This window comes from Sorex fumeus, unplaced genomic scaffold (genome assembly GCF_029834395.1).
Source record: "Sorex fumeus unplaced genomic scaffold, SorFum_2.1 ptg000029l, whole genome shotgun sequence".
Classification (NCBI taxonomy): Eukaryota; Metazoa; Chordata; class Mammalia; order Eulipotyphla; family Soricidae; genus Sorex; species Sorex fumeus.
Genome location: NW_026606086.1, coordinates 16021880 through 16049115, shown reverse-complemented (window position 1 = coordinate 16049115; position 27236 = coordinate 16021880). Strand labels below are relative to the sequence as shown.

The following is a 27236-nucleotide window of genomic DNA, read 5'->3' as shown; positions in this document are numbered from 1 at the left end:
CATCCTGGCCTCTTCCTGGTGCCACAAGATCCTGAGTCGGCAGAAGTGATCCCTGAGCGCAAAGCCAGGAGTAAGCCTTGAGCCCTGCCGGGTACCAGCCCCCCCCCACCCCCCGCCAATAAAAAAGTGGGGTGTGATGGGCTCCCTCACTTGCAGCCTCCATCTGCAGGAAGAGTGGCACTGACCACTGACCCTGGGTTCAGCAGAGGTGCTGGAGGGGCAGCCCCACAGGGCACCCACCCCACCCCCTTGCCCAGTGTACGAAGGCGGAGGCAGAGTTTTCCTGACCCCTCCTCCCCAGCCCTTGGGATCCATGGACCTGCTTGGGGTGCAGGGCGTGGCCCATGTGGCGTTGAAACGCAGCGTAGTGAGAGGCCCTGGCCAGTCGGGGCTGCGCACTTCCCTGGGCCTGCCTCTGCCCACTGCGCATGCGTGTAGTGCTGCATGAGGTTTGGGGCTCAGGCACCTCAGGGTGGTGAGTGGCAAGAGTCCCACAAGGCGGCCACGAGGCTACAAGAGACGTGGGGCTGCGGGGGCCCCCGGGAACACGCAGCCATGGGGCTGCTGGTCAGCTGTGTCCAGTGGCCGCCCAAGCACTGCAGGGTTAGGCTTGCCCGTCCGGCTGCCAACCAGACCACCGGGGAGCAAAGGGCGAGGGAGACCCCCAGACCGAGAGGGGTATTCTGCGAGGTGGCCAAAAGTGGCCCGCGGACACCCCCAAAGCAGCTGTCCTGGCCCTACTGGACCTCAGGGAGCTGGACCCAGCCGGCCATCCTGGGCCACTCGCACCCAGCAATACATCTTCTGCCGCTGCCAGAAAGTGTCCAGAAAGCCACTGGCCACGCCGTCTGCCAAGTCTGGGAAAGTTTTCTTTGTTTTTTCCAAACAACAGGCTGGTTTCTGGCTTGGGGGCCCCCCAGCCGGCTGCAACCATCTGGCCCTGGGGAGGCGAGGGGGGCGGAGACTGCCTGCCACAGCGCCTGCCTGCACCCCTCTTTGCATCCAGAGACACATTTCGGGTTGTTTTTTTTTTTTTGAGGGGGCCCTTGGGGGCTAATTCCCAGCTGGTTATTCTGGAGGTCGCTCCGGGACCCGGGACGTGGGGCCAGGGGCTCCATCCCAGGCCTCGTCAACATCTCCCAGACACACTGTCACACTTTAATGTTCCCACGGGGGGACTCGGGGGCAGACGCTGAAGCTGGTCTCAGTGAGTAGGGACCGGGAGGGGCTGAGGAGACAGCTCAGTGGCTGGGGCACATACCCAGGAACACCCAAGGAAGGACCCAGGTCGGATCCTCGGCAGCACCAAGATTAGTTCAGGGGACACCCAAGAATCTCAGAGGAGGGGCTGGAGTGATAGCACAGCGGGGACGGGCGTTTACCTTGCACGCTGCGAACCTGGGTGCGATTCCCAGTATCCCATATGGTCCCTCGAGCACCGTCAGGAGTAATTCCTGAGTGCAGAGCCAGGAGTAGCCCCTGTGCATCGCTGGGTGTGACCCAAAATGCAAAATAAATAATCTCAGAGGAAGCCCCCTCCCTGCCCACAAAAAAAAAAAGAAAAAGAAAACGGAGGGAAGCAATATAGCATGTGAGAATTAGGTTTTTTTTTTGTTTGGGGGTCACACCTGGCGGTGCTCAGACCTTTCTCCTGGCCCTGCTCAGGGATCACCTTGCCCTGTATGGTGCCAGACGTCAAACCCAGCCACATGTGAGGGACGTGCCCTGCCCACGGCGCCATCTCTGACCCCAGCATGGGAGATTTTCTTTTCTTTCTTTCTTTTTTTTGCTTTGCACTGCTTGCCCTGCACGCTACCACCCCCTATTCCAAGTCTCAGCACCACATATGGTCCCCTGAGCACTGCCAGGATTCTCCCCTGAGCACAAAGCCAGGAATAACCCTTGAGCACTGCTGGGTATGGCCCCAGGAACACCCCCCCCCCATAAAATATAAACCCCCAAGAACTGTAGCAGTCAAATGGTGGCCCTGCATGTCGGGGCCTGCCTCCAGCCTCAGCACCCAAGGCCAAAGCCTAAGACTTGACAGGGTTTGTTTGTTTTATTTTGCTGAAGGGGGCATATCTGGGGATGCTAGCTCTGCACTCAGAAGTCACTCCCGATGGTGCTCAGGGGACCAGATGGGGTGCTGGGGATTGAACACAGGTCTGCTGCTTGCAAGGCCAGCGCCCTCCCCACTAACATCTCTCCGGCCCCAAACTTAAAACTTTCCTGAGGTCTGGTTAGCATACAGCCTCCCTCCAGATTATCAAATCAATGAGTCGGCACCGTTTTTCTGGACGCCCTCCCTTGGCTATCCCCCGAACCCTGATCTTTGTCCCACCTCCACCCCCAGTCCCAGTTTGCAGCCAAGAAGCCAAAAACGCAGAAAGTGAGTAATTAGCGAGGGCTTCTTGGAGCTCTGAACCCCCTGGCCCCTCACGACAGCAGGGTCGCTCCCCCAACTGTTGCCCCCCCCACCCCGGCAGACCCTATGCCTGGCCCCACGCCCGCCCATCACACAGGACTAGGCCTGGGGTTGCAGCTGGCAGGTTTGGGAAAGGGTGTGCCCAAGCCTGTCCTCCCTGGGGGGAGGCCCCACCCCAGGCAGTAGACACAGATGACCTGGGCGGTGCCGGGGCCCCTGACCCGTGTTGATGGGACCACACAGTTCCCGAGGCTGCCCTGTGACTGCACTCAATGCTGATGACTGACGCGTTGGGAGATGGGGTAATATTCCACTGACCTCGGCGGTGGCTTTCTGAACATGTGTCCCCTGAGCCCAGGCACCCCTACCGCCCGCCCCTGCTTCCGTGTGGTTCCCGCCCTGAGCTCACACCCTGAGAGTGGGGGGGAGGCAACCACAAGCTTCCCGGCGCCTGGAGGCTGCTGGCCGGGGCTTCTTCTACCCTGTTCTGTGGCTATTGACTCTCATTTCCTTCCCAGACGGTCCTCGTTCCTCGGATGGTTTGGCCTCTTAGTCCCTTGGGGGGTGGGGGGGAAGAATTGCTCAGCAAGTCCTGCCCCAAGGCAGCCTTCTTTCGGGAACTCCCCCCCCAGTGGTACCCCAGCCCCCCACCCCCAGTGCAGAGTCACACTTTGGGAGACACTCTGCAGCCCCAGCCCGTGAGTCAGGGAAGGTCCAGCCTTCTTCCGCTTCGTTTAACTCTTTAAGCCGTTCTTTATTGGTGCGGATTTCACACGCGCCCACCGGAAGCGCTCAGCACCCCGAGACGAGGCGGTGTGAGTGAGCACAGCCCCTGTCAGGATGCGGGGCCTAGTCCTGGGCCCCAGAGCCCCGCCGGGTCTCTTCCAGTCGGTCCCTGTGTCCACGCCTGACCCAGCCAGCACCCGATCTGCTTCCTGTCACTTTGGATTAGCGTGGCCTGGTGGAGAATCGCAGATAAATGGATTCGGGCCGTCGGGACGCTTCTGCATCTGGCTTCTCTCAATTAACCCGTGTGGCGGCTGACATCAGCGGCTCATTTCCTTCTTATTGCCGAATATCATTTCATACCCCAGGAGAGTGGGCGCTCTATGTTAGAATAGTCCAGAACATCCACTCGCAGGTCACTCCTTGGCTGCTTCCTGCGGGGAACTTACATTTCCGAGGTTGAGAACCGGGTGACTGTGGGACTTACCCCACTGGTCCACACCCCGCAAGGCACCAAGCCCTAGGGGCGTCCCTGAGATTGAGCTGTGCAAGTGCCCCGTGGTGCGTCTGGTTGCTCTGATGGTGAATCCGTTTTCTTCCTATGCCGAGCGCTGACCCTGTTTATACTTCTGTGTGGAGTGTCCATTAAGTCGCTTTCTTCTTGTTTTGGGGTGCCCATACCCGGCTGTGCTCAGGGGTCACTCCCTGATCCATGCGTGCGGTGCTGGGGATTGAACCTGGGTACACCGTGTGCCCGGCAAGCACCCAAGATGTAGCTGCTGTCTGCCCCCCGCTCCAGTCCTTCCTCAGATCCCTCCCCTTAGCAGATGCCTACCCCGGCTGCGTCCAGGAGCTGATACAGTCACGGGTCTGTTGGCCCGAAGTTTGTTGTGTTTTTCCTGTTTTGTTTTCTGGGCCTCACCAGGGGGTGTCCAATCGCTACTCCCAGCCCAGTGTTCTGGGCTTGACCAGGGTCCCTATGTGCACAGCCTGCACCCCGGCCCTGCGACCTGGCTCCCTGCTCGCGTGCTCACCTCTGGGCCGGCTGGGAGCGCCAGAGCGCGCCTGTCCCAGGGACCACGGCAGCTTCCTGGCGGCTGCCTGTTGTCAAGCGTCTGTTTTCCTCTGTTTTGCCTGGTTTTCCTGTTGTTTTGGCAGGTCTCCCTAATTCCTGTCTGTGTCAGCCCGGCAGCAGGCCTCCACGGATGTCTGCAGAGCTCGTGCGGGCCGTGCTGGCACCGGCCCTGCCTCTCCCAACAGAGACTCCCAGAGCCCCAGGGGTCAGCGGGCGCACCCTCTGCGTTTCCTAGAAGCTTCTTTTCCCAGGGTGGCTCTTTAGGCCTTGACGTCCTCAGCGCCAGCCCACCTGGGTTCGATACGGGTCTGTTAAATGGGGAAACTGAGGCCCGGAGAAAGAGGGGTCACATGACCAGGCAGGGCTTCTTCATAGCCTGCTGCCAATCCTCCACCGAGCACAGCACCCGTCCCTGCAAGCACTCAGCAAAGAGTGCTTGTGAGGGTTTTCAGGGAAGTTTCCCTGACTGTCAGTTGCTTGGTTCAAATGGCTGCAGCTTGTGAGTGTGTGTGCACGCATCTGTGTGTATACGTGTGTGTGTACCTGTGGGCCTGTGTGCATCTGTTAACTCATGTATCTGTGTGCATCTGTGTGCTCATGCGTCTGTGTGCGTCTGTGTATGTGTGTGTGCGCACCTGTGGGTCTCTGTGCATCTGTGTACTCGTGTGTATCTATGTGTGTCTGTGTACTCATGTGCGTCTATGTGGCTCTGTGTACTCATGTGTCTCTGTGTGTCTGTATACTCATGTGTGTCTGTGTACTCGTGTGTGTCTATGTGCATCTGTGTACTCGTGTGTCTGTGTGTGTCTGTGTACTCATGTGTCTGTTTGCGTCTGTGTACTCGTGTGTGTGTGCATCTGTGTACTTGTGTGTCTGTGTGCATCTGTGTACTCACGTGTGTCTGTGTACCCCTGTGTGTCTACGTGTGTCTGATACTCCTGTGGTCTGTGTGCGTCTGTGTTTCCGGGTGCCAGGGTGAGTTGTTCCTCCTGGCACAAATCCCCTTTGGGTTCCTGTTCTCAGCCCCTCTTGCAGGCACAGTGTCTGCTAGAGGGTGCGTGTAGCCCGCACCAGGGTCTGTGGGCCTCAGCTTCAATCTTGGTTGCCTCTGCAGCCACCTCCGGGGTTCCCAAGGTGAGCATCCCCTTACACACACACACACACACACACACACACATACACACAGGAAGGACTTTTCTCTCTGATCCCCCCAGGATGGCTGTGGTTTCCCATGGGGAGTGTGCCTGGCTCCCCCCGCCCAAGTTGGGCTGCCCAGAGTGGCTGTCAGTGGGGACCAGTGATGTCCCGGGAACAAGAGCTAGGGAGATGGTGTGTGCTCCCTCACAGCCTCGGGGAGCCAGGGCGAGTATACCCGGGAAGGGGAGCCCCTCCAAAGGCAGAGATGGCTCTGGGGCTCTGGGCCTTGCACCTCGCACAGCAGCAGGTCAGTCACACAAGCTCTGGACCAGCCGCGTGGCACCTCGTTAGGCCCTGGACGCCTCTCTGCAGGGTCCTTGAGCTTCACTCACCTCCCGGGGAGGGAGGCACCGGAAGCTGATCTCACATGTGACATGGCTGTGGCCCCGAAGGGCCACATGTGGTCCATATCCACAGCATCATGTTTTAGTTTTGTTTGGTTTTGTTTTGCTTTTTTTGGGGGGGCCATACCCAGTGGTGCTCAAGGATCCCTCCTGGTGGTGCTCAGGGAACCTTCTGGGATGCTGGGAATTGAACCTGGGTCAGCTGTGTGCAAGGCCAGCTCCCTGCCCGCGGTACTCCCTCTCCAGCCCCCCTCCTCAGGGAAAACCACAGCCATCCCGGGAGGCTCAGAGAGGAAAGTCCCCTTCTCAGCTCCAAGCCTGGCGCAGTTTTCCCCGAGACCCCTCCCCCCATACACCATTGGGGGTGCCCCGCTCTGGGCCCTTGGGCCCTTGGGCAGTAGCTGTGGGCCTGTCCCCTCCCGCCACCGCCGCCACCAGCTTCTTAGCTCCCTGGTCAGGTTCCAATCTCTGGGAGAGGCTGGCAGGAGCCAGCACCGGCTGCCCTTGGCCACCCGCCGCCCTCAGCCTCGTCCCTGTCACTCAGCCTCCCGCCAGCAGAGCGATTAGCATTCAGACCGGGAGGAGAGGGATCAGGGCTGCCACCTCCCGTCTCCTCCAGACGCCCCAGATCCCTGCGGGGGAGTGAGCCTGTGGGGGGAGGTCGCCCTCAGGGCAGGGAGGCTGCTGCTGCTACAGCTGTGTGTCCTGAGGTGTGTGTGTGAGGGGGGAGCAGGCCCCGGAGGAAAGGGCTGGGGGACCAAGGGGCCAGCAGCTGTGGGGCCCACCATGTTCCCTTCCTTTGCCACACACACACACACACACACACACACACACACACGCATGCATGTGCACGCACACATACACATGCACACACGTATGCGCATGCATACACACATGTACGCACACACATAGGTGCACGCACACACACATGCACGGACACACGCTCACTGGCCCCCCCTTGAACCCTCTGACCTCCACCCTGCAGATGAGGAAATCAAGGCCCAGATATCCAGCAACGCCAGGGAGAGGAAGTGCCGGCCAGGGCCCCTCCCTGCCTCAGGCCTGCCCTGCTGCCAGCGTCCAGCCTGCTCTCGCACCAGGGAAACAGCAGGCAAGGCTGAGCGGTTTCTCGGCCACAGGCTGCCTCTTGCCAAGGCTTCCCGCGCCCCCCATCCGTGCCAGGCCGGGGGCACCTTGGGCAGCAGGAGCTTGGGGGGCACAAGGAGACAGACGGGAGAGGCTGTGGCAGCCAGGCACACAGCCTCGGGTGAGGGCAGGTGCAAACACAACTGCTCCTGGAGGGGGCGCTCCAGCTGCCAGCCGGCCCCCCACCGCCCTGCAGGCTGCCTCCCTCCCATCCCGCCCTGAAGCCCCCCTCCGCGGCCTACCCCACAGCAGCTAGGCCAGCAGAGCCACGCTGCGGAGGGGCGCGCCGAGACGTGCCTCTGGGCGGCCAGCCAGTGCCCGCTGCAGCGCGGTGACCTTGGCTGGGCTCTGCCGACCCCGGGAAGGCGCGGGAGCTGCAGCGGGTTCGGCGGAAAAGGCCCAGCGCAGAGCTGGCCGCAGCCACAGTAAGGACCACGGCAAAGGGGGAACACGGCCTGCCCTTCAGCCTGGCTCCAGGCAGGCAGGGCAGCGGACAGCAGGGGACAGGTGGCCGCCAGCCCAGCGCCAGCCCTAGCCCTGGCTCCAGAGTGGGTCCCCAACTGCCTCCCTATAAAAGGTGGGGTCCACCTAGGGCACGGCTGGCCCTACACACACACACACACACACACACACACACACACACACAGCCTTCTCCTGCAGCCTGCGGGGCATGGGTGGGGCCCCGAGGAGCTGGGACCTGGGTTCAATGCCGGAGGGATAGAAGCAGAGCAGAAGCCTCCAGAAGAGGAGGAAGAGGAGGAAGCCAAGGGCTGCGGGCCCAGCTGACCACACCAGCTCAGAGCCAGAGCTCACCACATACTACTGCCCGCTGGAACACACACACACACACACACACACACACACACACGCACACACATGCACACACACCCATCCTCGCCCACCCAGGTCTCTCTCTGCCTGCGGCCAGGGCCCTGGGGACAGAGCAGGGAGGACACTCATAGGCACTGGGTGTCCCCCTCCCCGGGCAGCCCAGGGTGACCAAGGCAGGCACCCCCACTGGCCTGGGGGCCTGAGGCCTGAGCCCAGGATGGATAGCTCTCATCTCTCCTGAGGACCTGACAGGGCACAGCCTCCTGTTTCGGGGGCTCTGGGAAGCGGGGGGCCCTGAGTCTCCATGTGGTGGGGCTGGGGGCGGGCGACTCGCTCACCACCCCATGACACTGGGCAAACCGAGCCTCCCTCTGATGCAGGGACCAGGTCCTAGGGACTAAATTCTAGGGTGACCAGGCTGCCCGGCCTTTCGATTCTGGGCCCTTCCAACTCAGCCCCGGGAATGGGAATGTGAGTCAAATCCACACAGGCTGGGCCCGTGTCTACACTGCCTGGACCTCCCCAGGCTCATGGTCATGGGGCCTGGAAGGAGCCTGTGGGAGCAGGAGGGAGACAGCCAGGTCCAGGGCAGTGGGCAGTGAGAAACAGGGTGGGAGGCTTGGCCCATGGAGACCCCCATGGGGGCCTCTGCTGAGATGGAGCCCGGCCAGTCCCCAGCCCGGGCACATCACCCTGACCTCACGGCCACGCGGGCCTGTGGCCCCTCACCCCTCCAGGGCTGAAGCCGAGACCTTGTCCCGTGTCCCACCCCGTGTCCTGAGGCCATGTCCCACCCCGCCAGGACACCCCCACACCCTGCCTCTGAGCCCTGGGCAGCAGCACCCAGAAAGCAGCCCTTGGACCCCCGCACTCCGCCACTTTCCCAATGGTTGGGGCCAGCGGAGGACTCCCTGTCCCTGATGACCCCTTGAGCCAAGGCTGCCCTCCCTGCCTACCCCCTGCCCGCTGCCCTGGGCTGTCCCTGCCCCCCCTACCTGCATCTGAGCTGAGCCGGGTCCTGAGCCAGCGTGCAGGGGTTGACAGTCACGCCGTCCCCGGTCCCTCCTCCCTAAACAAAGTGGCAAGTGGCAATCAGACATTGGCAGGGGGTGAACCCCCTCAGCCCTGCCCGCCTGGGGATGCAGCCCCCACCCACTGGGACAGATGAGAGGCCATCCCTGCCCCCACCCTCCTGGGACCAGCCTCCCAGGGCCCCCACCCCTCTGCAGGCCTCAGAGGCCAGGCCCTGTGTTCTGGAGAACTGGGTCTCTGGGGCTTCTGCCTGACCCGCCAGGCTGGCCTAGCTACCAGTGCCCGCATCTGACTTTCCACTCCCGTGACAGAGTCCCCAAGAGACCGTCCACCGAGCCCTATAGACAAGCACCAAGTTGCCCTCACGTGCCCCGGTCTCTGGACCAGAGGCTGCTCTGACCACCCGAGTCCACCAACTTCCGCTCCGCTGGATGGGAGAGCCGAGAGGACAGCGGTGAGGGCACACGTCTAGAAAGCACCCAACTGGGTTCCAATCCCCTTGCCCAGGGTCCCCAAAGAAGAGCCCCTCCATCGTGGCACTGAAGCCCTGCAGTGCCCGGCACGGAGCCCAGGCCACCTCCAAGCTGAGCCTTGCCCAGTCCAGGGGGCCCAGGGCTTAAAGCAACACAGCCCCGCTCCGATCCCAGCGTTACAGCGAGCCCAGGCTGGCCTGTGGCGGTCTCTTGATCCGTGACCAGCCCAGGTGGCTCATGGTGGAGACTGAGCAGATGGTAACACGTCAGCCAGCCTCCCCAGAGAGAGCAGGAACAGCGAAGAAAAAACCTGTTCCTGCCTGCGTCTGGGGGGTCTCAACACACAGGCTGACCTGGGCCTTTTGGGGGGACCAGGACACAGCAGGAAGAGGGTAGCCACAAGCCCTCTGGCCAGGCACCTTGGTCTCCTCTCCCCTCTCTGGAGGGGGCCTCTAGCAAGTCCCACAGCCCTTAGGAAAGAGACGGAGCACAGACTGGCCACATCCAGCGCCCCTTCCCCGAGAACACGCCCTCCCCCTTGAAGGGGCCCTAGGAACCCCAGCAGGGACCCCCTTCCCCCCTCCAGGGGTCACCAAGAATATTTCCTTTATTGACTCTCCAGTGTTTTGCCGGGCATCTGAGCTCCCTATCCGGAGCGGCCACCGGAGTCCCTCCGCTCCCGCCCCGACTCACACCCGGGGCGCCCTGGGGCTCCGTCGAGGAAAGAGTTAACTCGCGGCCACCCGAGACCGCGGCCTGCCCGCGGCGCGGCGCAGCCAATGGCGCGGCGGGGCGGTGACGTCATGCCCCTCCCGGGCTCGCCATTGGCTGAGCCGGCGAGTCCCGCCCACGGTGCGGGCAGTGCGGCCGCGGGCCGGCGGGCGGGCGGGGGCGCGCACGGGCCGCAGCGGCCAGCGGGGACTCCCGCCCTGGCTCCGGCCCGGCCTCAGGGTCCAGCGCGCCGGCAGGGACACCCCTGACCGCTGCCCGAACAGGCCCCCCACCCCGCCGCCTCCCGGCCCCGCTCTCCCGCCTACCTGCCCGAGCAGGGCCGGGCCGTTTCCGCTCCGCCGCCGCCGGGCACTGCCCCGTCCACCGCGCTGCTGGGCTCTCTGCGGGAGGGAAGGACGGGCTGCAAGAGCCTGGGCCGGGCCCACGGCGCTCCTGCCACCTGCCAGCCCGCCGGGGCAGGGACTTCTGGAGGGCTCGCGGCTCCCCCCGGGGCCCTCCCAGTCTCCCTGGACTCCCCACTTCCAGTCCACTTCGCAGTCCACTCCCGCAGTTTTTCTCCACCCCCCCGCCGCAGGGCCCCGCGGGTTTCTCACGGTTGGACCCGGTTGGAGAAGCGCCGGCGCCAGAGCATGGCCAAGGTGCTGAGCAGCAAGAGCGTGGTGCACATGGCCCCGGCCCATCCCCTCCCGGAGGACCCGCCAGCTCCAGGGGCCACTGCTGCCGGCCTGAGGTGCCAGCCGGCTGGCCTGCACGGGATTAGGTGGCTCAAGCCGCTTAGAGGGGTCAGCTGACCCGACCTTGTGAGGACTGATTAAGGTCCCACCCCAGGGCATGCGGTTGGACCCCTGGCAGGCCAACCAGGTTGTCTCAAAGACCAGGGCCTGGTCCTCAAAGACTTTGGCGAAGCTTGGCACACACGTGGTGTTCACCCACCCGGGGGCGCAGCCTTGCCTGCACCCCGGGGGCTTGACAGCACCAGGGTTAGGGTGGGGGGAATGGAATCCGCCCGCCTGGGGGGGACAAGGGTGTTCAAATGGAAGGCTCACTCCTCACAGTGCTCAGGTAGTGTGTGGGTGCAGGGGATCGAACCCTGGCTGGGCTGTGTGCGTGCAAGGCAAGCGCCCTCCCTGCCACTGAGCAGATCGTGGTGGTGGCAGTGTGCACACCTGGGCAGAGGAGCATCCTTGCACGCACACCTGCATGTCCGCACACAGAAACACCGATCGCGTACAGGCGTGAACTGTGTTCGAGGTGAGAGAACAGAAACACATTAAGAGGTCGCTACTTCTCTCCACAGTGCAGGGCTCCCTCTTGAGCAATCGGGTTTGTTTTGTTCCATGGCCACACCCGGCAGTGCTAAGGGCTGAGCTCTGCTTCCGGAGATCATTCCTGATGGTGCTCAAGGAGTATGTGGGATGCAGGGGATGGAACCGCGGCTGACCTGTGTGCAAGGCAGGCATCCTCCCTGCTGTTGTATCGCTCTGCCGGGTTCTGGAGCAGACCCTGGAGGGGCAGTGCGGCTGGTATCCGCCTTGATGGAGGAGCCAGCAGGGGCCAGGCGGGTCATGGAGATGTGCTGTGCGTAGGGAGAGTCTCGGCCCGCTGGCTCTCCCTGCCGGTCAGGCCCCTGGACTGCCCCAGGTGGCTCAAAGCAATGTTGCAGGAGCCCTGAGTTCAGTCTCTGCAACACAGGGTTCCCCCAAATCATAACAAATAAGCATCAGATTTCTGAAACTGCGACTCTAGGCTTCAGAAGGGGCCCAGAACCCTAAGTGACCAGGGAAGGATGAAGCTGGGCTCTCCATTCTCATCTTTAAGGTGACCACATTGTGTCGCAGTGCCTGGACAGTGGGATAGTATTGGGGTAAAGGGTCACCAGGGGCCTCAGGGAAAACAGGCCCCAGACTTGCCTGGAGGGGTGGGGGTGGAGGAGAGCCTTGGCTCCCCGGGGAGGGGGGGGGACCGGCAGATTACAGTCTGCTTCCCCGCATCCCTGCCCAAGGCTTCCGGCTGGGTTGCACACAACCACCAGGGTCCCCTGCACTCCCAGAAGTCCTCCCAGGTGGGGGCCTGGGCGGCTGGCCGGCTCCAAGGGGCTCATTTCCCGTACCCAGGTACCCAGGGACTCATTTCCCGTACCCCGTGAGGGCATCTAGGGGCAAGGGGTCCTGACCGGAAGAAAGGGGGGTCGCTCACGCCCGACGCGATCCCCACACACCCCCAAGGCCGAGGATGTTGGGAACCCCCCCACCCGCGTGCTCCAGAGCCGGGGAGGCGGGGAGCCAGCCCGAGCTCGGCTGGAACCGCGGCGTCCGCCCCCTCGGGCGGGCGGCCGAGCTGCCAAGGCCGGGGGCGGGCTGGAGTCGGTTCCCGGCGCGCGGAGGGCGCGCACACACACCGAGCCAGCCCACCCCGCCCGTGCGGGCCCGGGGGTCGCCAGCCCCGCCCCCAGGGGGGCCCCCCGCTGCGGCTCGCCGGGGAGGGGGGGACCCCCGGGGCCCGCCGCGCCCCCGCCCCCGCCCCGCCCGGCGGTCCGACTCGGCGGCGTTGGGTGGCCGTGCGGGAGGGGAGGAACGGGCGCCAGGCGCGTCGCCCCCACCCCGCCCAGCCCGCCTCTCGCCGGAATTGGCTCCCAGACACGGGATTCGGGGTTTGGGGCGGATTTTTTTTTGACATTTTTTTTTTCCAGCAGACCACATCCCCGCCCCCCCGCTCGCGGTCCCCCGCCCCCCGCACATATACCCTGCACACACACGCGCGCACACACACAGCCACACACCCGGCGCGCACAGGCAGACACGCGCCGGCCCTCGGCGCGCCCCGGTGCTGCCCGCCCGCCCGCCCGCCCGCCGCGCACGCAGCCGGCCCGCGCCCCGCGCCCCGCGCCCCGCGCCCCGCGCCCCGCGCCCCGCCGCGCTCCGAGCTCCCATGGAGAAAGTGCCGGGCGAGATGGAGATCGAGCGCAGGGAGCGCAGCGAGGAGCTGTCCGAGGCGGAGAGGAAGGCGGTGCAGGCGACGTGGGCCCGGCTCTATGCCAACTGCGAGGACGTGGGGGTGGCCATCCTGGTGAGGTAGGTGTCGCCGGGCCCCGCCGAGGGAGGACGGCGGGAGCTCCGGGCCCCCCCACCCCGCTCGCGCCCCGGGGCCGCCCCCCACGGCTGCGACCCACCGTGGCCGGGCCAGCCCGGTCGCGGGCAGCGTGGGACGCGTTGGGGTGGGCGAGGGGGCGCGGAGCTCCGCAGAAACTCGCAAGCAGACGCGCAAGGAGCTCAGTCTCTCGCTGCTGGGGGGCCTCGGAGCTGGCCCGGCCTGGTGGTCCTCACCAGCGCCCCCCGCCCCCCTGCCAAGGTAGCTGGAGACCCGTTTTACCCTTTCCACGGCGCCACTGGGGGGGCTCCCCATTCCAGAGACGGGGAAACTGAGGCACAGCCAGGCAGGGGGACCGAGGAGCAGCCTCCTCACTAGCTCAGCCCAGTTCCCTCGGCAAAGCATTTCTGGGTTTGGTTTTGTTGTTTTGCAAGATCAAGCAGAGGGCGAGAAGGAGGTGGGGGAGGGCGCAGGGGGCAGCACCCTGGGTCCACCTGGCCCCACCGCCCCTTCCTGCTCAGGCTGGGCCAGTAGGGTGCATCCAGGCAGCAGGTGAGTTGGTTGCAAAAGGTCCCCCGGGAGCCTGGGGTGCAGATCTGCTGACTTGGGGGGGAAAGACGCCCACGGGGGGAGGCTTGGCCAGGAGTCCTGAGCTCAGAGGTCATTCACACACCTGCCCAAGGGTCCCCCAGCCAGGAGGGACTCTGTTGCCCACACACCCACAGAGCGGGGTGCACCCTCGCAGGTTCCGCCTCAAGTCCCGAGCCCCGCCAGCGCGGAGCAGACTGCAGCGAGAGCTGGGCTCACCCCACTCTCCCGGGGGCACCCTGAGCCCCTCTCCTTGGCAGGGAGCAGCTGGCAGGTGCAGGGCAGAGCCGGGCAGCCGGGTCTCCTGAAGCCGGGGTGACCCCCCTGTGGGAAGGACGGCCGAAGAGCGCCCTGTCTCCGCTGTCTTCCTCCCTCCCTCTTCCTCTCTCTCCTGCCTCCCCCCAGCCAGCCGGGACCTGCCCAGCTCCCCATCCAGGTGCCCCGATTCCAACTCAAAAACAGATTTTGGAGGCAAAAGAGCAAGAGGCACTTTGGAGGAGTTGGCGGAGGCTCCCGGGAAGAGGAGGCAGAGCCTCAGCCCCGGCTGCAGCAGGGGGAGCTTGGACGGGATTTTAATCCAGAAGCAGCCGTGGGGAGAAGTGTAGCTTCGCCTGCGGCACCCACATGAGCCAAGCCGTGGCAGGGAGTGGGGGGCTACCCCCAAACTGTGCTGGCCCGGGGACACCCTACCCACGCGTGTTTCCCCCAGGCTCTCCCTGTCACCTCAGAAAAAAAAAAAACGGAGGCAACATTCCAGGACCCTGGGGGTTTTCTGTTCCACCTCTGCTGTTAGTTAGCAAGGGACATGCCAGGAGAGGGGGTCCCCAGGAATGGGGGCACAGGGAAGGCAGGACCCTGGTGCAGTCTCTTTCTCCAGCCGCTTCCTGCTCTCCACTCCTGACTCAGGGGATGCTGAGACTAAGGGACTGGGAGTTCATAACTGAGCCCCTCCCCAGGCTGGGGGGAACAGGGGGCTCTGAGCCCAGCCCTGAGGAAAGGGACTTGCAGGGAGAACCCTGGTCTAGCCCCCCCGGGTGCCACGAGGCCTCTCCATTTTCTCCCCCTCCTGCTGACCAGAGGAAGTGGAGGCTTGTAACTGGGCAACTGGGCGTGGGGGACAGGTCAGCTCCTCGGGGATCCCAAACATTCTTCTGGTATCCTGGGCCCTCAATTTTAGCCTGATCCAAGGACAGACACTGACCCTCTGGCCTCAGCTGGGGCCAGGGAGGCCTCACACACACATACACACACACACACACACACACACACACGCATACTTGCATACACACGCACACATACACGAACACGCACACATACATGGGTGCATACATGCATGTGCACACACACACACACACACACATACTCGCACGCGTGCACACACTCACACATGCGCACACACTCACACACACGCCCTGTTAGCAGCCTGGGAAGTGACAGAGGCGGAGGTGGCTGAGTGTGACCCCCACACCCCCACTGGGTGCGGGAGGAGCAGGGGAACACCGGGACGGGGGGGAGCCCCCCCCCGGGTGTAATTCCAACACCTTCCCCCTCACACGCCCAGACTATTTCAGGCTCTTCTGGGAGCCAAGATGTCCCAGGGGAGCGAGGCTGCTCCCGGCAGAGTGCGGCCCCTGGGGGCTCAGGCAGCATGGGGTGTCCCCCGGCCCCCATAGCGCAGAGGGAGCAGAGGGTGGTCCTGGAGCTCGGCCCAGCACAGTGTCGTGGCCTGGTCCTTCGCAGGAGCCCCCCGGGGGTGCCCGGTGCTACTGCAGGAGCCTCCTGGGACCCCCCACCCCTTGCCTCTGTGTCCTGGCGGCTGTCACGTCGCTCCCAGACCTCGTCGGGAGTGGGGGTTGGAGGCTGAGGGCGGCCACACACGTCCCCCCTCCTTCCTGTGGGCACAGCCCAGCCCGGGGAGCAGAGCAGCAGAAGCCCCAAAGCCTCTGGGGGCAGCGGGCAGGGCCTCCTGACTTCCCTTCAAGCAGGTCCCGTGGCCAAGATGGGGTCCCTCTCAGACCCCCAGGGGCCAGGGCCTGGTCACTTGTCCTCCAGGAGGGTGACCTGGGCCAGCTGTTCCCCTGGCGTTCATCAGTGCACGGAGTGGGGCGCCCTCTCTTTATTGTCTTAACGTATTTGGGGGCCACACCCAGGGTGCTCAGGCCTTAGTCCAGGCTCTGTGCTCAGAGACCACTCCTGACCTGGCTCAGGGCCCCCCGCGGAGTGTGGGGACCGAGCCTAGGGGACCGTAGCAGGCCAGGCACCTCCCTGTGTGCTCTCGCTCCGGCCCCCGACTTCACATCTTCTCTCCTACTTGCGTGCTGGCGCCGTGGTGCAGAGCGAATGGGGGTGGCCGTGGGTGAGGGGAGAGACACTGGCCGGGGGGAAGCTCAGAGTGTTAGTCTGGCAGGGGCTCAGGCTGGTCCCCCCAAGCAGGAAACACTTAGAGTCAGTGTGGGGAGTTCTGGGTGGGGCCAGGGAGGGGCATGAGCCCGCAGCCCCTGAGGAGGCACCGGGGTGGGCAGAACTGGCTCTTGGCTAGAAATGCCCAGATGGGCCCCTGTGCTGTGTCCAGGGCCTCGGTGAAATGGACTGGGCACATGTCGGACCCGCACGCCGTGGCCGGCCCAAGTGTGGGCACAGGAGGTCAGAGGTCAGCTATCACCCTGCAGACTTCCGTGAGCCCTGGCACAGGAGACCAGTGTCTGTCCCTGTGTTGTGAAGCCCAGACAGACAGACAGACAGACAGACAGAGCAGGGTGGGGCAGAATGTCAGTCAAGCCCACAGCGAGCATCAGGGGCAGAGGGAGAATGTCAGGGCCACCGTGGGCACTAGGGATACTGGACACTGGACCAGGGGCAAGGGACCCCAGAGCCCAGGAAAGGCATGCCAGGCTGGCCTCGGGGATGGTGGGCTGCCGAGAAGCGGTGCTGGTGGCCAGTGTGACGATGGACTTTCCACTCTGTGCAGTGGACAGTGGAGGGGGCATTGTGGGCCTGAGCCTGGCTTAGCGGGAGGGAGAAGGCAGGGGTGTGCACAGACAGACAGGAGGGCGGGACAAACTTCCTGGGGTGCGAGCGGGGTGCCGGTCTGTTCAGCTCAGCCAGGAGCAGGCGTGGGGGGCCATCGCTGAGTCTCTCAGTGTGCGCCTCTCAGACTCATCTTTCATCGCTGACCCACGACGGTACTGACCGAGTGCCCACTTCAGAGGAGGAAACTGAGCCTCAGGAAGTGTGCCCATAGCGACCCTGGCCGCACCCTGGACCCCGCTCTGGCCCTGGGGCTGACTGGAGTGGGCCTCAGGGGCTGCGGGCTGGGGCTTCACAGGCCTCCCGTGGCCAGTGGGGTTGGGGGTTTGAGGGGTCCTTGTCAGTGTGGAAAGACTCTGCCTGCAGAATCCCAGGGGTCCCTCCCTAGCCCCCAGGAGTGGCCCCCAAAGGGGCAGGAATGAAGAGACCCCGGCAGGGGCGGGCTCTCGCCCTCCGGCACACCCTTCCTGGCCGCCCACCCCATGCCCACCCGCTCCCCCCGGCCCCATCAGGTTCTTCGTGAACTTCCCGTCGGCCAAGCAGTACTTCAGCCAGTTCAAGCACCTGGAGGAGCCGCTGGAGATGGAGCGCAGCCCGCAGCTGCGGAAGCACGCCTGCCGCGTCATGGGTGCCCTCAACACCGTGCTCGAGAGCCTGCACGACCCCGACAAGGTGGCGTCGGTGCTGACGCTGGTGGGCAGGGCGCACGCCCTGCGGCACAAGGTGGAGCCCGTCTACTTCAAGGCACGTGGCGGGCCGCGTGGGCCGGGACGGGTGGGGGCTGTGGGGAGGGCGGGCCGGGCGGGGCCTGGGCGCTGACCGCCCCCCTCCCCGTCCCCCCAGATCCTCACTGGGGTCATCCTAGAAGTGATCGCCGAGGAGTTCGCCAACGACTTCCCGCCCGAGACGCAGAGAGCGTGGGCCAAGCTGCGTGGCCTCATCTACAGCCACGTGACGGCTGCCTACAAGGAAGTGGGCTGGACGCAGCAGGTCCCCGGCACCACCACGTGAGGAGGGCTGAGGGTGGGCCGGGCCCCTTCGGAACCTCGATCCTGGGGGGATGGAGCCTCGCCCCCTCCTAGGGGACCCCCCCCAACACCGCCCGCTGGGACCTAGGGAATGTTCTGAGTGCCTGAACCCCGAGCCCCCAGCTAACAGGCAGAGAGGAGGGCCAGGCGGGGTCGCCTAGGGGAAGGGGGTGAGGGGCAGCGGCTCAGGCCAGCTCATGCTCTCTCCTCCAAGGCTGCCCCCACAGCGCCTGGGGCCCCGGTTCATCTATACCCGCGCCCTCCACCCCACTCCTCGGTCTTGGCAAGGCCTGACCCTGGAGGCCACATTCCCAGGTCTGGGCTGGGGGGTGGGGGAGGTGGCCGGCTGAGTCCCGGCCAGATGTGGCGGCTGGGAACACTCCGGCCCCCCAGGCCCCCAAGGGGCGGCTGGCTCAGGCCTGAATGGAGGGCGGAGGCGGGAATGGGAAGCCGGGGGTCAGCCAGCGGCCCTGGACAGCCTGTAGGCAGCCACTTTCCCATGGAAAAGGCGCTTCCCTCCTGCCGGAGCAGGGACCCCGGTGGACAGCCACAGGCCTCCAGGAAGGGCCGCCGGCAGACCCCCGCACCGCACCTCTGAGCCACTGCCAGATGTGCACAGCTGGGCCCCAACGGAAGCCACCGGGGACTTTCACAGCCCAGGAGGCTCCCCGGAGACGGTGGCTGGAGGCTGGGGGTCTGCGGGTGCTGGGGCCAGTGGGGGGCCCGGGCTCTCTCCGGGTCAGGCGGGCTTTGTTTACAGCAGGACACGGGACTAACTGCTCAGAAAAGGCGTTTTCCAGGCCTGGGTGGCAGAGCTGGAATCAGAAACCCATAGATGGGGTCCTGCCAGCTCCTGCCCCCGCAGGACCCCCTGGGACAGCTATTGGGCCAAATCCAAGCATTGGGCCACCCCACACACACCCCACTCCCAGATCCTGCCACCCCTGCTGACTCGCTCGTTGGAGAGCGTTTCTAGGGGCCCCGGCCGGAGTCCTGCCTTTGAGTGTCCAGGCCTGACCCCTGGGACAGGGACAGTCATGCTCCTGGCCGGTCTCCTGAAGATGCTGGCTGGGCTGCAGGCCTCAGCGTCCTGTGGGGTCCAGTGGGCTCAGCGGGCCGGACGGTGGGCACGCCCAGAGCAGAGTTCTAGAAGCTTCTCTCCAGCTCCACTTATCAGGCTCTGTGGGCCAGACGCCACTGTTTATTGAAGTGTCTCTGCCGAAGGGCGTGTGTGCATTTTTGTGGGTGGGGGAGTGGGGAGATTGGGGGACCAGAGGGGGTACCCAGACGGCCCAACCCGAGTGCCGTCTGTGAATTTCTGGCAGAGGAGGCCCCATGCGTGCGACGTGGCTCTCTGCCACCCATGGACGTCCCCCTCTCGGCCAGCCCCGCAGCTGCAGCCGGTCCCCGAGACCCTCCCGCGTCCCCACTGCCCCGTGTAACCTGTCCCCTCGTCTCCTGTTTCATCCACAGCCCACCGGCCACGCTGCCTTCTTCAGGCCCGTAGGACGCCCCCTTGCCCCTGCTCCCGGCAGCACCTCGGACAGCAGGACCCTCTGTTTCTGGGTGCCAAGGACAGTGGAGGAGCCCCGACTCGCCGTGGCCGCAGCCCCCGGGAGCCGCCGGGAGGCGGATCTGGAGCCTGGATGCTGACCCCGGCTAGGGCGGGCGGCCGGGCGGGCGGGGTCCCCTCCGTAGCTTTTCTACTCACCGTTAGCGACTTAGCTGAGTAGCCGGCAGGTGCGGGGCGGGTCTGGGGGGTCCCGGAGTGACGAAGCCCCGTCCCCACTGCCCGGCCAGCATGCCGCTGCTGCCAACCCCCTCCGCACCCGCTCAGCTAGCCTGTATCTCGTCTACACCCGTCTAGACGCGCAGAACCTACCACACGCGCTCTGCCTCCACCGCGCTCGGCCCTGGCCTGCAGGACCCAGGGGCCACTCCCGCTTCCAGGCAGAGAGCAGGCTGACTCCGAGGACCCCCGTGAGCACGGGGCCCCCCAGCTCGCCGGCCTGGCACAGCCCTCTCTCTGACCAGTTCCTCACTTCCCGCCCGCCCACATCCAGTCCCAAAGGACTTGGCACCCCGCGCTTCTAGCTCAGAAACCAGAAACCCCCTGCCTTGCCCCCAAACGGGCCAGCACAGATGGGGGTCAGGGCAGACGGGGGCCAGGATGGACAGGGGCGGTGTTCCAGGGTGGATGGGAGGACGAGACAGATGGGGGGGCAATTTGTGGGAGGCAGATGTGTGGGGGGCACGCTCTGCTCCCCAGAGGTCCCTGGGCATCCCCCTCTTGCTCCTGGAGCTTGCAGCAGTGACGGGCAGCGTGCTGGCCGGCTGTGTCTGGGTCAGCGTTGCCGCAGACCCTATGTGTACCCCTGTCCTGTGTACGGCCCCCCAGGACGTGTCATGGCCGTGATCTGCCCAAGTACCCCTGTTCCGGGCCCCTGCAGCCTGTCCCGCTGTAGTTCCCCCATTTACGAGCGACATCCCGCCCCCATTAAACAGACTCATCCTACGGGAGGCTCCGAGCCCTTCCTGCCCGCCCCCCCCCCCCCAGCGTCACAGCCCTCTCACCCTGTCACCCCTGCCTCCGCCTTGGCCGGTCCTGGACCCCTCTGAAGTGGGGCTGGGATAAGGGTGTGGGAGGTGTTTGTGGCTTGTTCTGGAACTCTCCCTGGGGAGAGAAGGGAGGGGGGACTCAGCCCAGGGCACCCCCACGGGGACCCCGAGGACCCCAAGTCTGCCCCTATCACCCTGGGACTCCCCAGCCTTCCCTGCACTCCCACACGCGGCCCACCCGCCCCCGTGGCGCCATCTCTGTCCATCCCCCAAGGGGCCTGGAGGTCCGCACCCCCTTCCCCGGTTTGCACGAGGAGTAGGAAGCCGCCTCTGGCCCGGGAAGGGGGGCTCACGGGAAATGCCTGTCTCCAGGCCGCCAGTGGGGACGCAGGGGGCCCTCCATCCTGCGCTGGGCCTGGCCCAGGCGCTGGACAGAAATCCAAAGAATAAACAAGGCCCAGTCTTAGAAAGCAGGGCCCAGGGCCAGGAACGAGCTATGTGCCGAGACACAAACGTAGCGAAGATGGACGGGGGGGTAAAGGGGGGGTCCCACATGGGTGCCTGGACTGGCCACAAGCTTGTGACAGTCGCCTTGTCCATCCACAGCCATGGCCCACATAAACAGGACCAGCAGGCCGGGCCCGGGGCCAGGAAGTGCAGTGCTCAGAGCCGAGAGCGGGACTGAAGGAGGGAGGGTGGACCGAGAAGGGAGAGAAAGATGAGGTGACAGGGAATAGGGGCCGAGGGGGGCCCCGGGGACCAAGGAGAGGGAGGTTAGAGCAGCCCAGAAGGTGGGAGGTCCCGTGTGGGCACCCTGAGGAGCTGGGGAGCAGCAGGGGGCTCCGAGAGAGGAGACAAGCCCCTTTAGTCTTTGATCCAAGCCTGAGTGGTGAAAGGGCCTCTGAGCAAGTCTGAACCCCCAAACTAGAATCATTTTGGACTGTGTGGTCCTCCCTGCCCTGAACCCCCAAAGGTAGGACGTGAGTAACCAGCCAGTCACCCCAAGTCTGGGCTAGGGATGCGTTGGCGGGAAAGGGGATGGTGGACTGGAGGGAGAATCCCACCCGGGGTCATGGTCAGTGGTAGATTTGGGGCAGGTCCAGAAAGCTAGGGAGGCTGCAGGAGGGATGCAGGGGACCCCCGGGAGGGGCCACGGTGCCTGCCGGGAGGCGGCAGGTGGGGTGCAGGAGGTGCCCAGATAGGGCTGCAATGCCCGGGGTTTTGTTTTGTACTCAGGGACAGCCTTGTAGCGGAGGAGCTAAGCAATTGGGTCAGCCCCCCTGGCGCGCTTGGGGGTGAGCGGCGGGAGCTCGGGGGCGGCGGCGGCGGCCCCGCAGCACCCCCTACTGGTCGAGACGGGAGCTGCACTGGGAGGCCTCCGCCGCGCAGCCCGCAGTTCGCGGGGTGGGGGGCGGGTCCCCGGATCCCTGGGGAGCGAGAGACCCCTGCGTTCTTAGGCCGACTGCGAGGACACCCTCCTGTACTTTGAACCTAGTGGAAACGCCAATAAACGCTCGTTCTTTCCTTGTCTTTTAATTTTCTCGTCTAAAGCCCGGACGCAGCTACAGCCAGGATCCGCACAGACCACGCCTGGACCAGCGAAAACCGTCTGTTAGTTTGTTTGCTTTTTGGGGTCACACCCGGCGGTGCTCAGGGGTTACTCCTGGCTCTGCACTCAGGAGTTACTCCTGGCGGTGCTCAGGGGACCACATGGGATGCTGGGATGCAAACCCAGGTCGACTGTGTGCAAGGCAAACGCCCTACCCGCTGTGCTATCACTCCAGCCCCCAAAAGCCCTGTCTGGAGTTGACATTTTGGTTTCGTGGTTGATCATGGGTCCTTTTAACACACATTTTCAGAAAGCTGCTGGTCATCATCAGTGTCGTGCCTGCAAAGACCTCTCACCTCGTCCGCATTCCCAACCCTTCCCTGGCTGGCGACCACTTCCACAGGGCTTTTGGGAAATCTGTTCTTTGCAGCTGGGGGTGTGCCAGGAAATCAAACCCCGGGACCCCTGAAGTCCTGCCAAGTCTGAGTCCCAGCGCTGAGCAGCACCCTGGTCCCCTCCCCCCAACAGCTGGGATTCAGGGAAACCCCTCCACAGGCATGCTCTGGGCATGGGATCCCGGGGGCCACTGTAGCCCTCCACTGCTCTGTGGCACGGCTTGGCACTGCCCAGGAGCCTTCCCAAAGCGTGGCTGGGGGGAGGGGGGCGGACAAAGAACACTCTTGGACGTCAGGGGACTATACCCCCAGGCCTTTAGGGCAATACCCGGACTAGGCAGCCCGCTGAGGGTGCAATGCATTGGCCCTCTTACGCCACGGAGTTGGAGACCCCATTCCTCAGCGCTGTCCTCACCCCCCTCTCCGCAGCAGAGAAGAACGCGATGTGGCCTTCTCTGCGTGCTGATGGACAGGCCAGCTGGCTCCGGGGGCCACCAGCAGCCTGAGCTATCCAAAGGAGCGACTGCTGCAGTGCTGGCTGGCAGTTACAGATTCCCGGACCAGGATCCAAACCCTCCTCCCAAGGCTTCGGGTCTGGTCGGGCCCTGAGTCTGAGGTTCTCTCTCCCAGGTTCCCGTTAGGGAATCCTGGACCCCCGCGGGGACCACTCGCAGGGCAGCCTCTGATTGGTCTATTTACAGAGCCTCGTCTGCATAGGGCTCCGCCATCCGATTGGTCGTTCGCTCCATCCCTCATTTGCATAGGGCATCGCCAATCAGGCACCCCGCAGGAACTGCCAAGGCCGGGCAGGCGATACTCCCAACTACCTGTTCCAACTACCTGTCCCATGCAGTGCGGGGGTGGGGGGGCAGCTGGACCAGAAGGCTAAGGAGGCTGTGAGACTGCCACCTGTGCAGCGGTACCCAGAAGCCCGCAGGAATCCCCTCTCACCTGGGCGTGGTCTGTGCCAGAGGCTCTGGGTGACCCCCAACCCCCAAGGGCGGCCCCAACCTTCTGAGACCCCACACTCCTCAGGGCTTTCTGGCAAGTTCCAAGCAAGAGTTTCTCTCCAAGACTAACTTGTTCTCCACTCAGGCTCAGCTGCTCCCACTCAGCAGAAACCACCCCGCGGGTCTCCAGCTCTATGGCGAAAGGGGACCGGTTGGTGCAGTGCAGCCCCACAGCCCGTGTCCCCATCTCTGGAAGTGACACTACATTTCAGAGCTGTCCTTTGCCTTTCTTGGGGGCTTGGGGCACAAGTGCCGGTGCTCAGGGCTTCCTCCGGACTCTGTGCTCAGGGATCACTCCTGGAGGGCTCAGGGCACGGTGTGGGATGTAGGGGATCCAATGAAGGTCGACCGCATGCAAGGGGACCGCCCTCCCACTGTACTGATACTCCGCCCTGTCCCTGGCCTTTCCCACCCAAACTGTCCTGGACTCCTGGACAAGCTGCCTCCCTTGCCAGGGTCATCCTCCTACCCCTCCCAGGGAAGGGTCACATGGCACACTTCTTCCTTGGGGGGGTTAAAGGTCACCTGACGCCCTGACAGTGACTTACAAGGAGTGTCTGACTGAGTCCACTCTGTGGCGTCCACTCTGAAGGCAGGATGTCCCCGGGGTGGGGGGTCAGAGGAGGCAACTGGCCTGGGTGAGTCCGTGGGGGTGCAGAATTGGAGTCTGGAGTTATTCCCAGGAAGTGATGGCTCCTCTTAAGTGCTCCACCTCCCCGACATCCTGTCTCTTGGGCCCTTTTTCTGCAGGGGACAGTGAACACAACTCAGGGGAAAGGGTAAGCACCTGGAAAAGGGAGAGGGCCCACTGCACCCAGGGAGGTGAGTCTCGGACCTTATGTGTAAGAATCAGACTCAGGAGGAACCAGTGTGTCAGTGCAGCGAGGAGGGCGCTTGCCTTGCACGCTGCCAACCCAGGTCTGATCTCTGGCATCTCAGATGGTTCCCCAAGCCTGCCAGGAATAAGTCTAAGCACTGTAGGGTGTGCGCCTCCAAAAACAGGAAAGCATCAGACGAAGGCTTGCTCATTAAGCCCTCGCTCTCCCTTGAACTAGTGTGTCTCTTTGCTTGCTTGCTGCTTCAAGCTCCTGTTCTCTCTGGAACATGTATTCCCTCCCTTCAACCCCACTCACATCTCCCTGGGGCTTTTGGGGGAGGGGAGGCCACACCTGGCTGTGCTCAGGCTCACTCCTGGCTTTGCACACAGGGATCACTCCTGGCAGGGCCCCGGGGGACCATATGGGGTGCTGGGGAGCAAACCCAGTGTGCTGTCACTTGGGCTGCTATTCACATCTAAGAAAGTTTTGTTTAGTAGAAACTATCTTGTTTCATTTTGGGGAAAAAAAAAACAATAATCAGAGTAAGTAATGGTACAAAGACTGAAAACTTAAACTGAGCTCCCCGGAGCCCTCCATCCACGCCCACCCCAAGCACAGCCAACATTTGATCATGCCTGAAATTTCTATGCATAGAACTTAAAAATAGCATTCATGGGGGGTATGATTGCAAGATTAATATAGGATCACCGCGGGTAATTGGGTGACAAAAGAAAGACAGGAGAAGGGGAAGGAAATACAGTCTGGGTGGGGGGTTTCTGTCTGGGGGGAATGTTGGTGCTAGTTTCCCCCCAGGGGCTGGGGAAGTGTTTTCTGTGAAGTCAGCATCATTTGGGGAGTGTGAACGACCTCCTTCTGTATGAACAGCACTCGGGTCACCCGGGGACAGTGGGGGCTGGCAGCACATGTGTGCTTGACACGCTTGCTCACAGGGAGTCCTGGCAGGTCCCCAGTGTGAAGCAACTGGGGGGCAGGAAGCAGGGTCTCTCTCCAGGGGGTGACTCAGCACCTCCTCCCCGGGGCCAACCCCACCCCCGCCCCACCCCACCCAGCGCTGGTGCCCTGGTGACTGCGGTCAGGTGACTGGGGGAGCTCCTTGGAACTGATCCTCAGCTACAGAGGCCCGAACACAGTCATTCAGTGAAGCTGACTCATTGCAAAGCGTTCTAGTTTAGTTTAGCTTCTTGTTTTTGTTTGTGAAGGGGGGGGCCTGGCAACGCTCAGGGTTTACACTTGGCTCTGCACTCAGGAATCGCTCCCGACGGTGCTCCAGGAACCATATGGAACGCCAGGGATGAAATCCAGGTGGGCTGCCTGCAGAGCCAGTACTCTCCCCAGGGAACTATCTCTCCAGCCCTGGGTTCGAGTGCTCCGGACCACTAGGGCCACAGCCAGGGGGGCGCTGGGAAAGGAGGCTGCGGTCCTGGGATTGAATGCCTGGACACGTCTGAGCAAATTATCTTTTTATTCTGAGGGGCGTCATACTCGAAAAAAGCTCAGGAACAACTGCATGGAGCAGACCCCAGAGAAACCGCTTCAACGGGGACGGGTTCCCGCAGCAGGGACCGGGAACAGCTGCAGAGAGGGAGCTGGGGGTCGGGTTTGAAACCCCGCGGAGGCAGAGGGCTGCCGCCGTTTATGCATATTCTAGTAGTTTTCAGGAAGTTCATGCATATGCATGAGGGAAAACAGGCGCATGCGCAGTTGGGGGCATAATCGCCCAGGACAGAAAATGGACTTGCAGAGAAACGCTATGGCTGTGTATTTCAGGATGATGATAAAGAACAAGGATGCTGGAGGTCGAGAAGGTTCTATTTTACCGTCTCCACTGGTGGATACTGTCCAGCCAGAGGCCTGGGAGATCTCATCAGGACCGAAGTGACTTTTTTTTTTCTTTTCGGGTCACACCTGGTGATGCTCAGGAATCACTCCTGGCAGTGCTCAGGGGGCCATATGGGATGCTGGGAATCCAACCCAGGTTGACCGCGTGCAAGGCAAACGCCGTACCTGCTGTGCTATCACTCCAGCCCGACCGAAGTGACTTTAAAGTCCCACTTTGGCCAATCAATCCCAAGAGAGAACTTCTAAATTATGTGGGGGGGAAGGGGGAAGAGAAGGAGCAAAGTTACAAAGAACAGGCCACGTGAAGGCACTTATCTCCCACGCAACCGGCCCAAGTTTGGTCCCGGGCACTACTGGGAGTGATATTATCCCTGGAGCACTGCTGGGAATGATCCCCGAGCTCAGAGCCATGAGTAAACCCTGACTTAATGGAACAAAAATTTTGCAAAATGTTTAGACGGTGTGGCCGGAGCGATAGGACAGTGCGGAGGGTGTTTGCCTTGCATGTGGTCAACCCGGGCTCGATCCCTGGCATCCCATGTGGTCCTCTGAGCACCGTCAGGAGTAATTCCTGAGTGCAAAGCCAGGAGTAACTCCTGAGAATCACTGGGTGTGACTCAAAAACTGTACAGAAAAACGCTTAGACAGAAGCCACACCCAGAGGTGCTCAGAGATCACCCCTGGTTCTCCGCTCACGGATCACTCATGTGGTGCTCAGTAGAACGTTTGCAGTGCCAAGGTAGAACTAGGGTCAGCTGTGTGAAAGGCAAATGCGTAAGCCTCTATTTCTCTGCCCCTCAAATGATTTTGTGTTTTTTATTATTACTATTATTATTATTATTAAGTTGGTTGTAGGGCTGGAGCGATAGCACAGAGGGCAGGGCGTTTGCCTTGATGAAGCCAACATGGCCGACCCGAGTTTGATTCCTCCGCCCCTCTCTGAGAGCCTGGCAAGCTACCGAGAGTATCTCGCCCGCACGGCAGAGCCTGGCAAGCTCCCCGTGACGTATTCGATATGCCAAACACAGTAACAACAAAGTTTCACGATGGAGACGTTACTGGGCCCGCTCGAGCAAATCGATGAACAACGGGAGGACTGTGACTGTGACTGAAGTTGGTTGTGGGGTCACACTTGATGGTGCTCAGGGCTTATCCTGGCTCTGTGCTCAAGGATCACTCCTGGCAGGTCTTGGGGGACCATACGGGGTATGAGGGATTGAACCTAGGGACAACTACAGGCATGCAAGGGGATTAATCCTTTGACCATCTCTTGGGCCCCTTGATTTTTTTTACTTTAAATTTTTTTTTACCTGAAATCTTTAATTATAAGCATC

At 63.1% G+C, this 27236-nt stretch overlaps 3 protein-coding genes across 3 annotated transcripts in view; 2 read left to right on the top strand and 1 right to left on the bottom strand.

Moving 5' to 3' along the window:
• The window catches only part of JMJD6 (jumonji domain containing 6, arginine demethylase and lysine hydroxylase), a 151015-nt gene that overhangs the window by 103904 nt on the left and 19875 nt on the right, over window positions 1-27236 (top strand). The window lies entirely within an intron of this gene.
• PRCD (photoreceptor disc component) lies at window positions 4409-10700 on the bottom strand. Its single transcript, XM_056115662.1, has 3 exons — window positions 10575-10700; window positions 10287-10361; window positions 4409-4517 (listed from the first exon to the last, which is right to left on the bottom strand). The coding sequence occupies exons 1-3, from the start codon at window positions 10646-10648 to the stop codon at window positions 4487-4489; spliced, it is 180 nt and encodes a 59-aa protein (XP_055971637.1). The 5' UTR covers window positions 10649-10700; the 3' UTR covers window positions 4409-4486.
• On the top strand, window positions 12856-19627 carry CYGB (cytoglobin). The gene is made up of 4 exons (XM_056115664.1): window positions 12856-13052; window positions 17196-17427; window positions 17527-17690; window positions 19185-19627. The coding sequence occupies exons 1-4, from the start codon at window positions 12910-12912 to the stop codon at window positions 19216-19218; spliced, it is 573 nt and encodes a 190-aa protein (XP_055971639.1). The 5' UTR covers window positions 12856-12909; the 3' UTR covers window positions 19219-19627.

What these genes read in the sequence shown, in the direction of transcription:
- PRCD (XM_056115662.1), bottom strand. Translation starts at nt 10,648, where the DNA reads ATGTGCACCACGCTCTTGCTGCTCAGCACCTTGGCCATGCTCTGGCGC. An exon ending in TTCTCCAACCGGGTCCAACC is followed by an intron (nt 10,362 to 10,574) that starts GTGAGAAACCCG and finishes TCCCTCCCGCAG; the next exon opens with AGAGCCCAGCAGCGCGGTGG. An exon ending in GCCCGGCCCTGCTCGGGCAG is followed by an intron (nt 4,518 to 10,286) that starts GTAGGCGGGAGA and finishes TATCGAACCCAG; the next exon opens with GTGGGCTGGCGCTGAGGACG.
- CYGB (XM_056115664.1), top strand. Translation starts at nt 12,910, where the DNA reads ATGGAGAAAGTGCCGGGCGAGATGGAGATCGAGCGCAGGGAGCGCAGC. An exon ending in GGGGTGGCCATCCTGGTGAG is followed by an intron (nt 13,053 to 17,195) that starts GTAGGTGTCGCC and finishes CGGCCCCATCAG; the next exon opens with GTTCTTCGTGAACTTCCCGT. An exon ending in CAGGTCCCCGGCACCACCAC is followed by an intron (nt 17,691 to 19,184) that starts GTGAGGAGGGCT and finishes TTTCATCCACAG; the next exon opens with CCCACCGGCCACGCTGCCTT.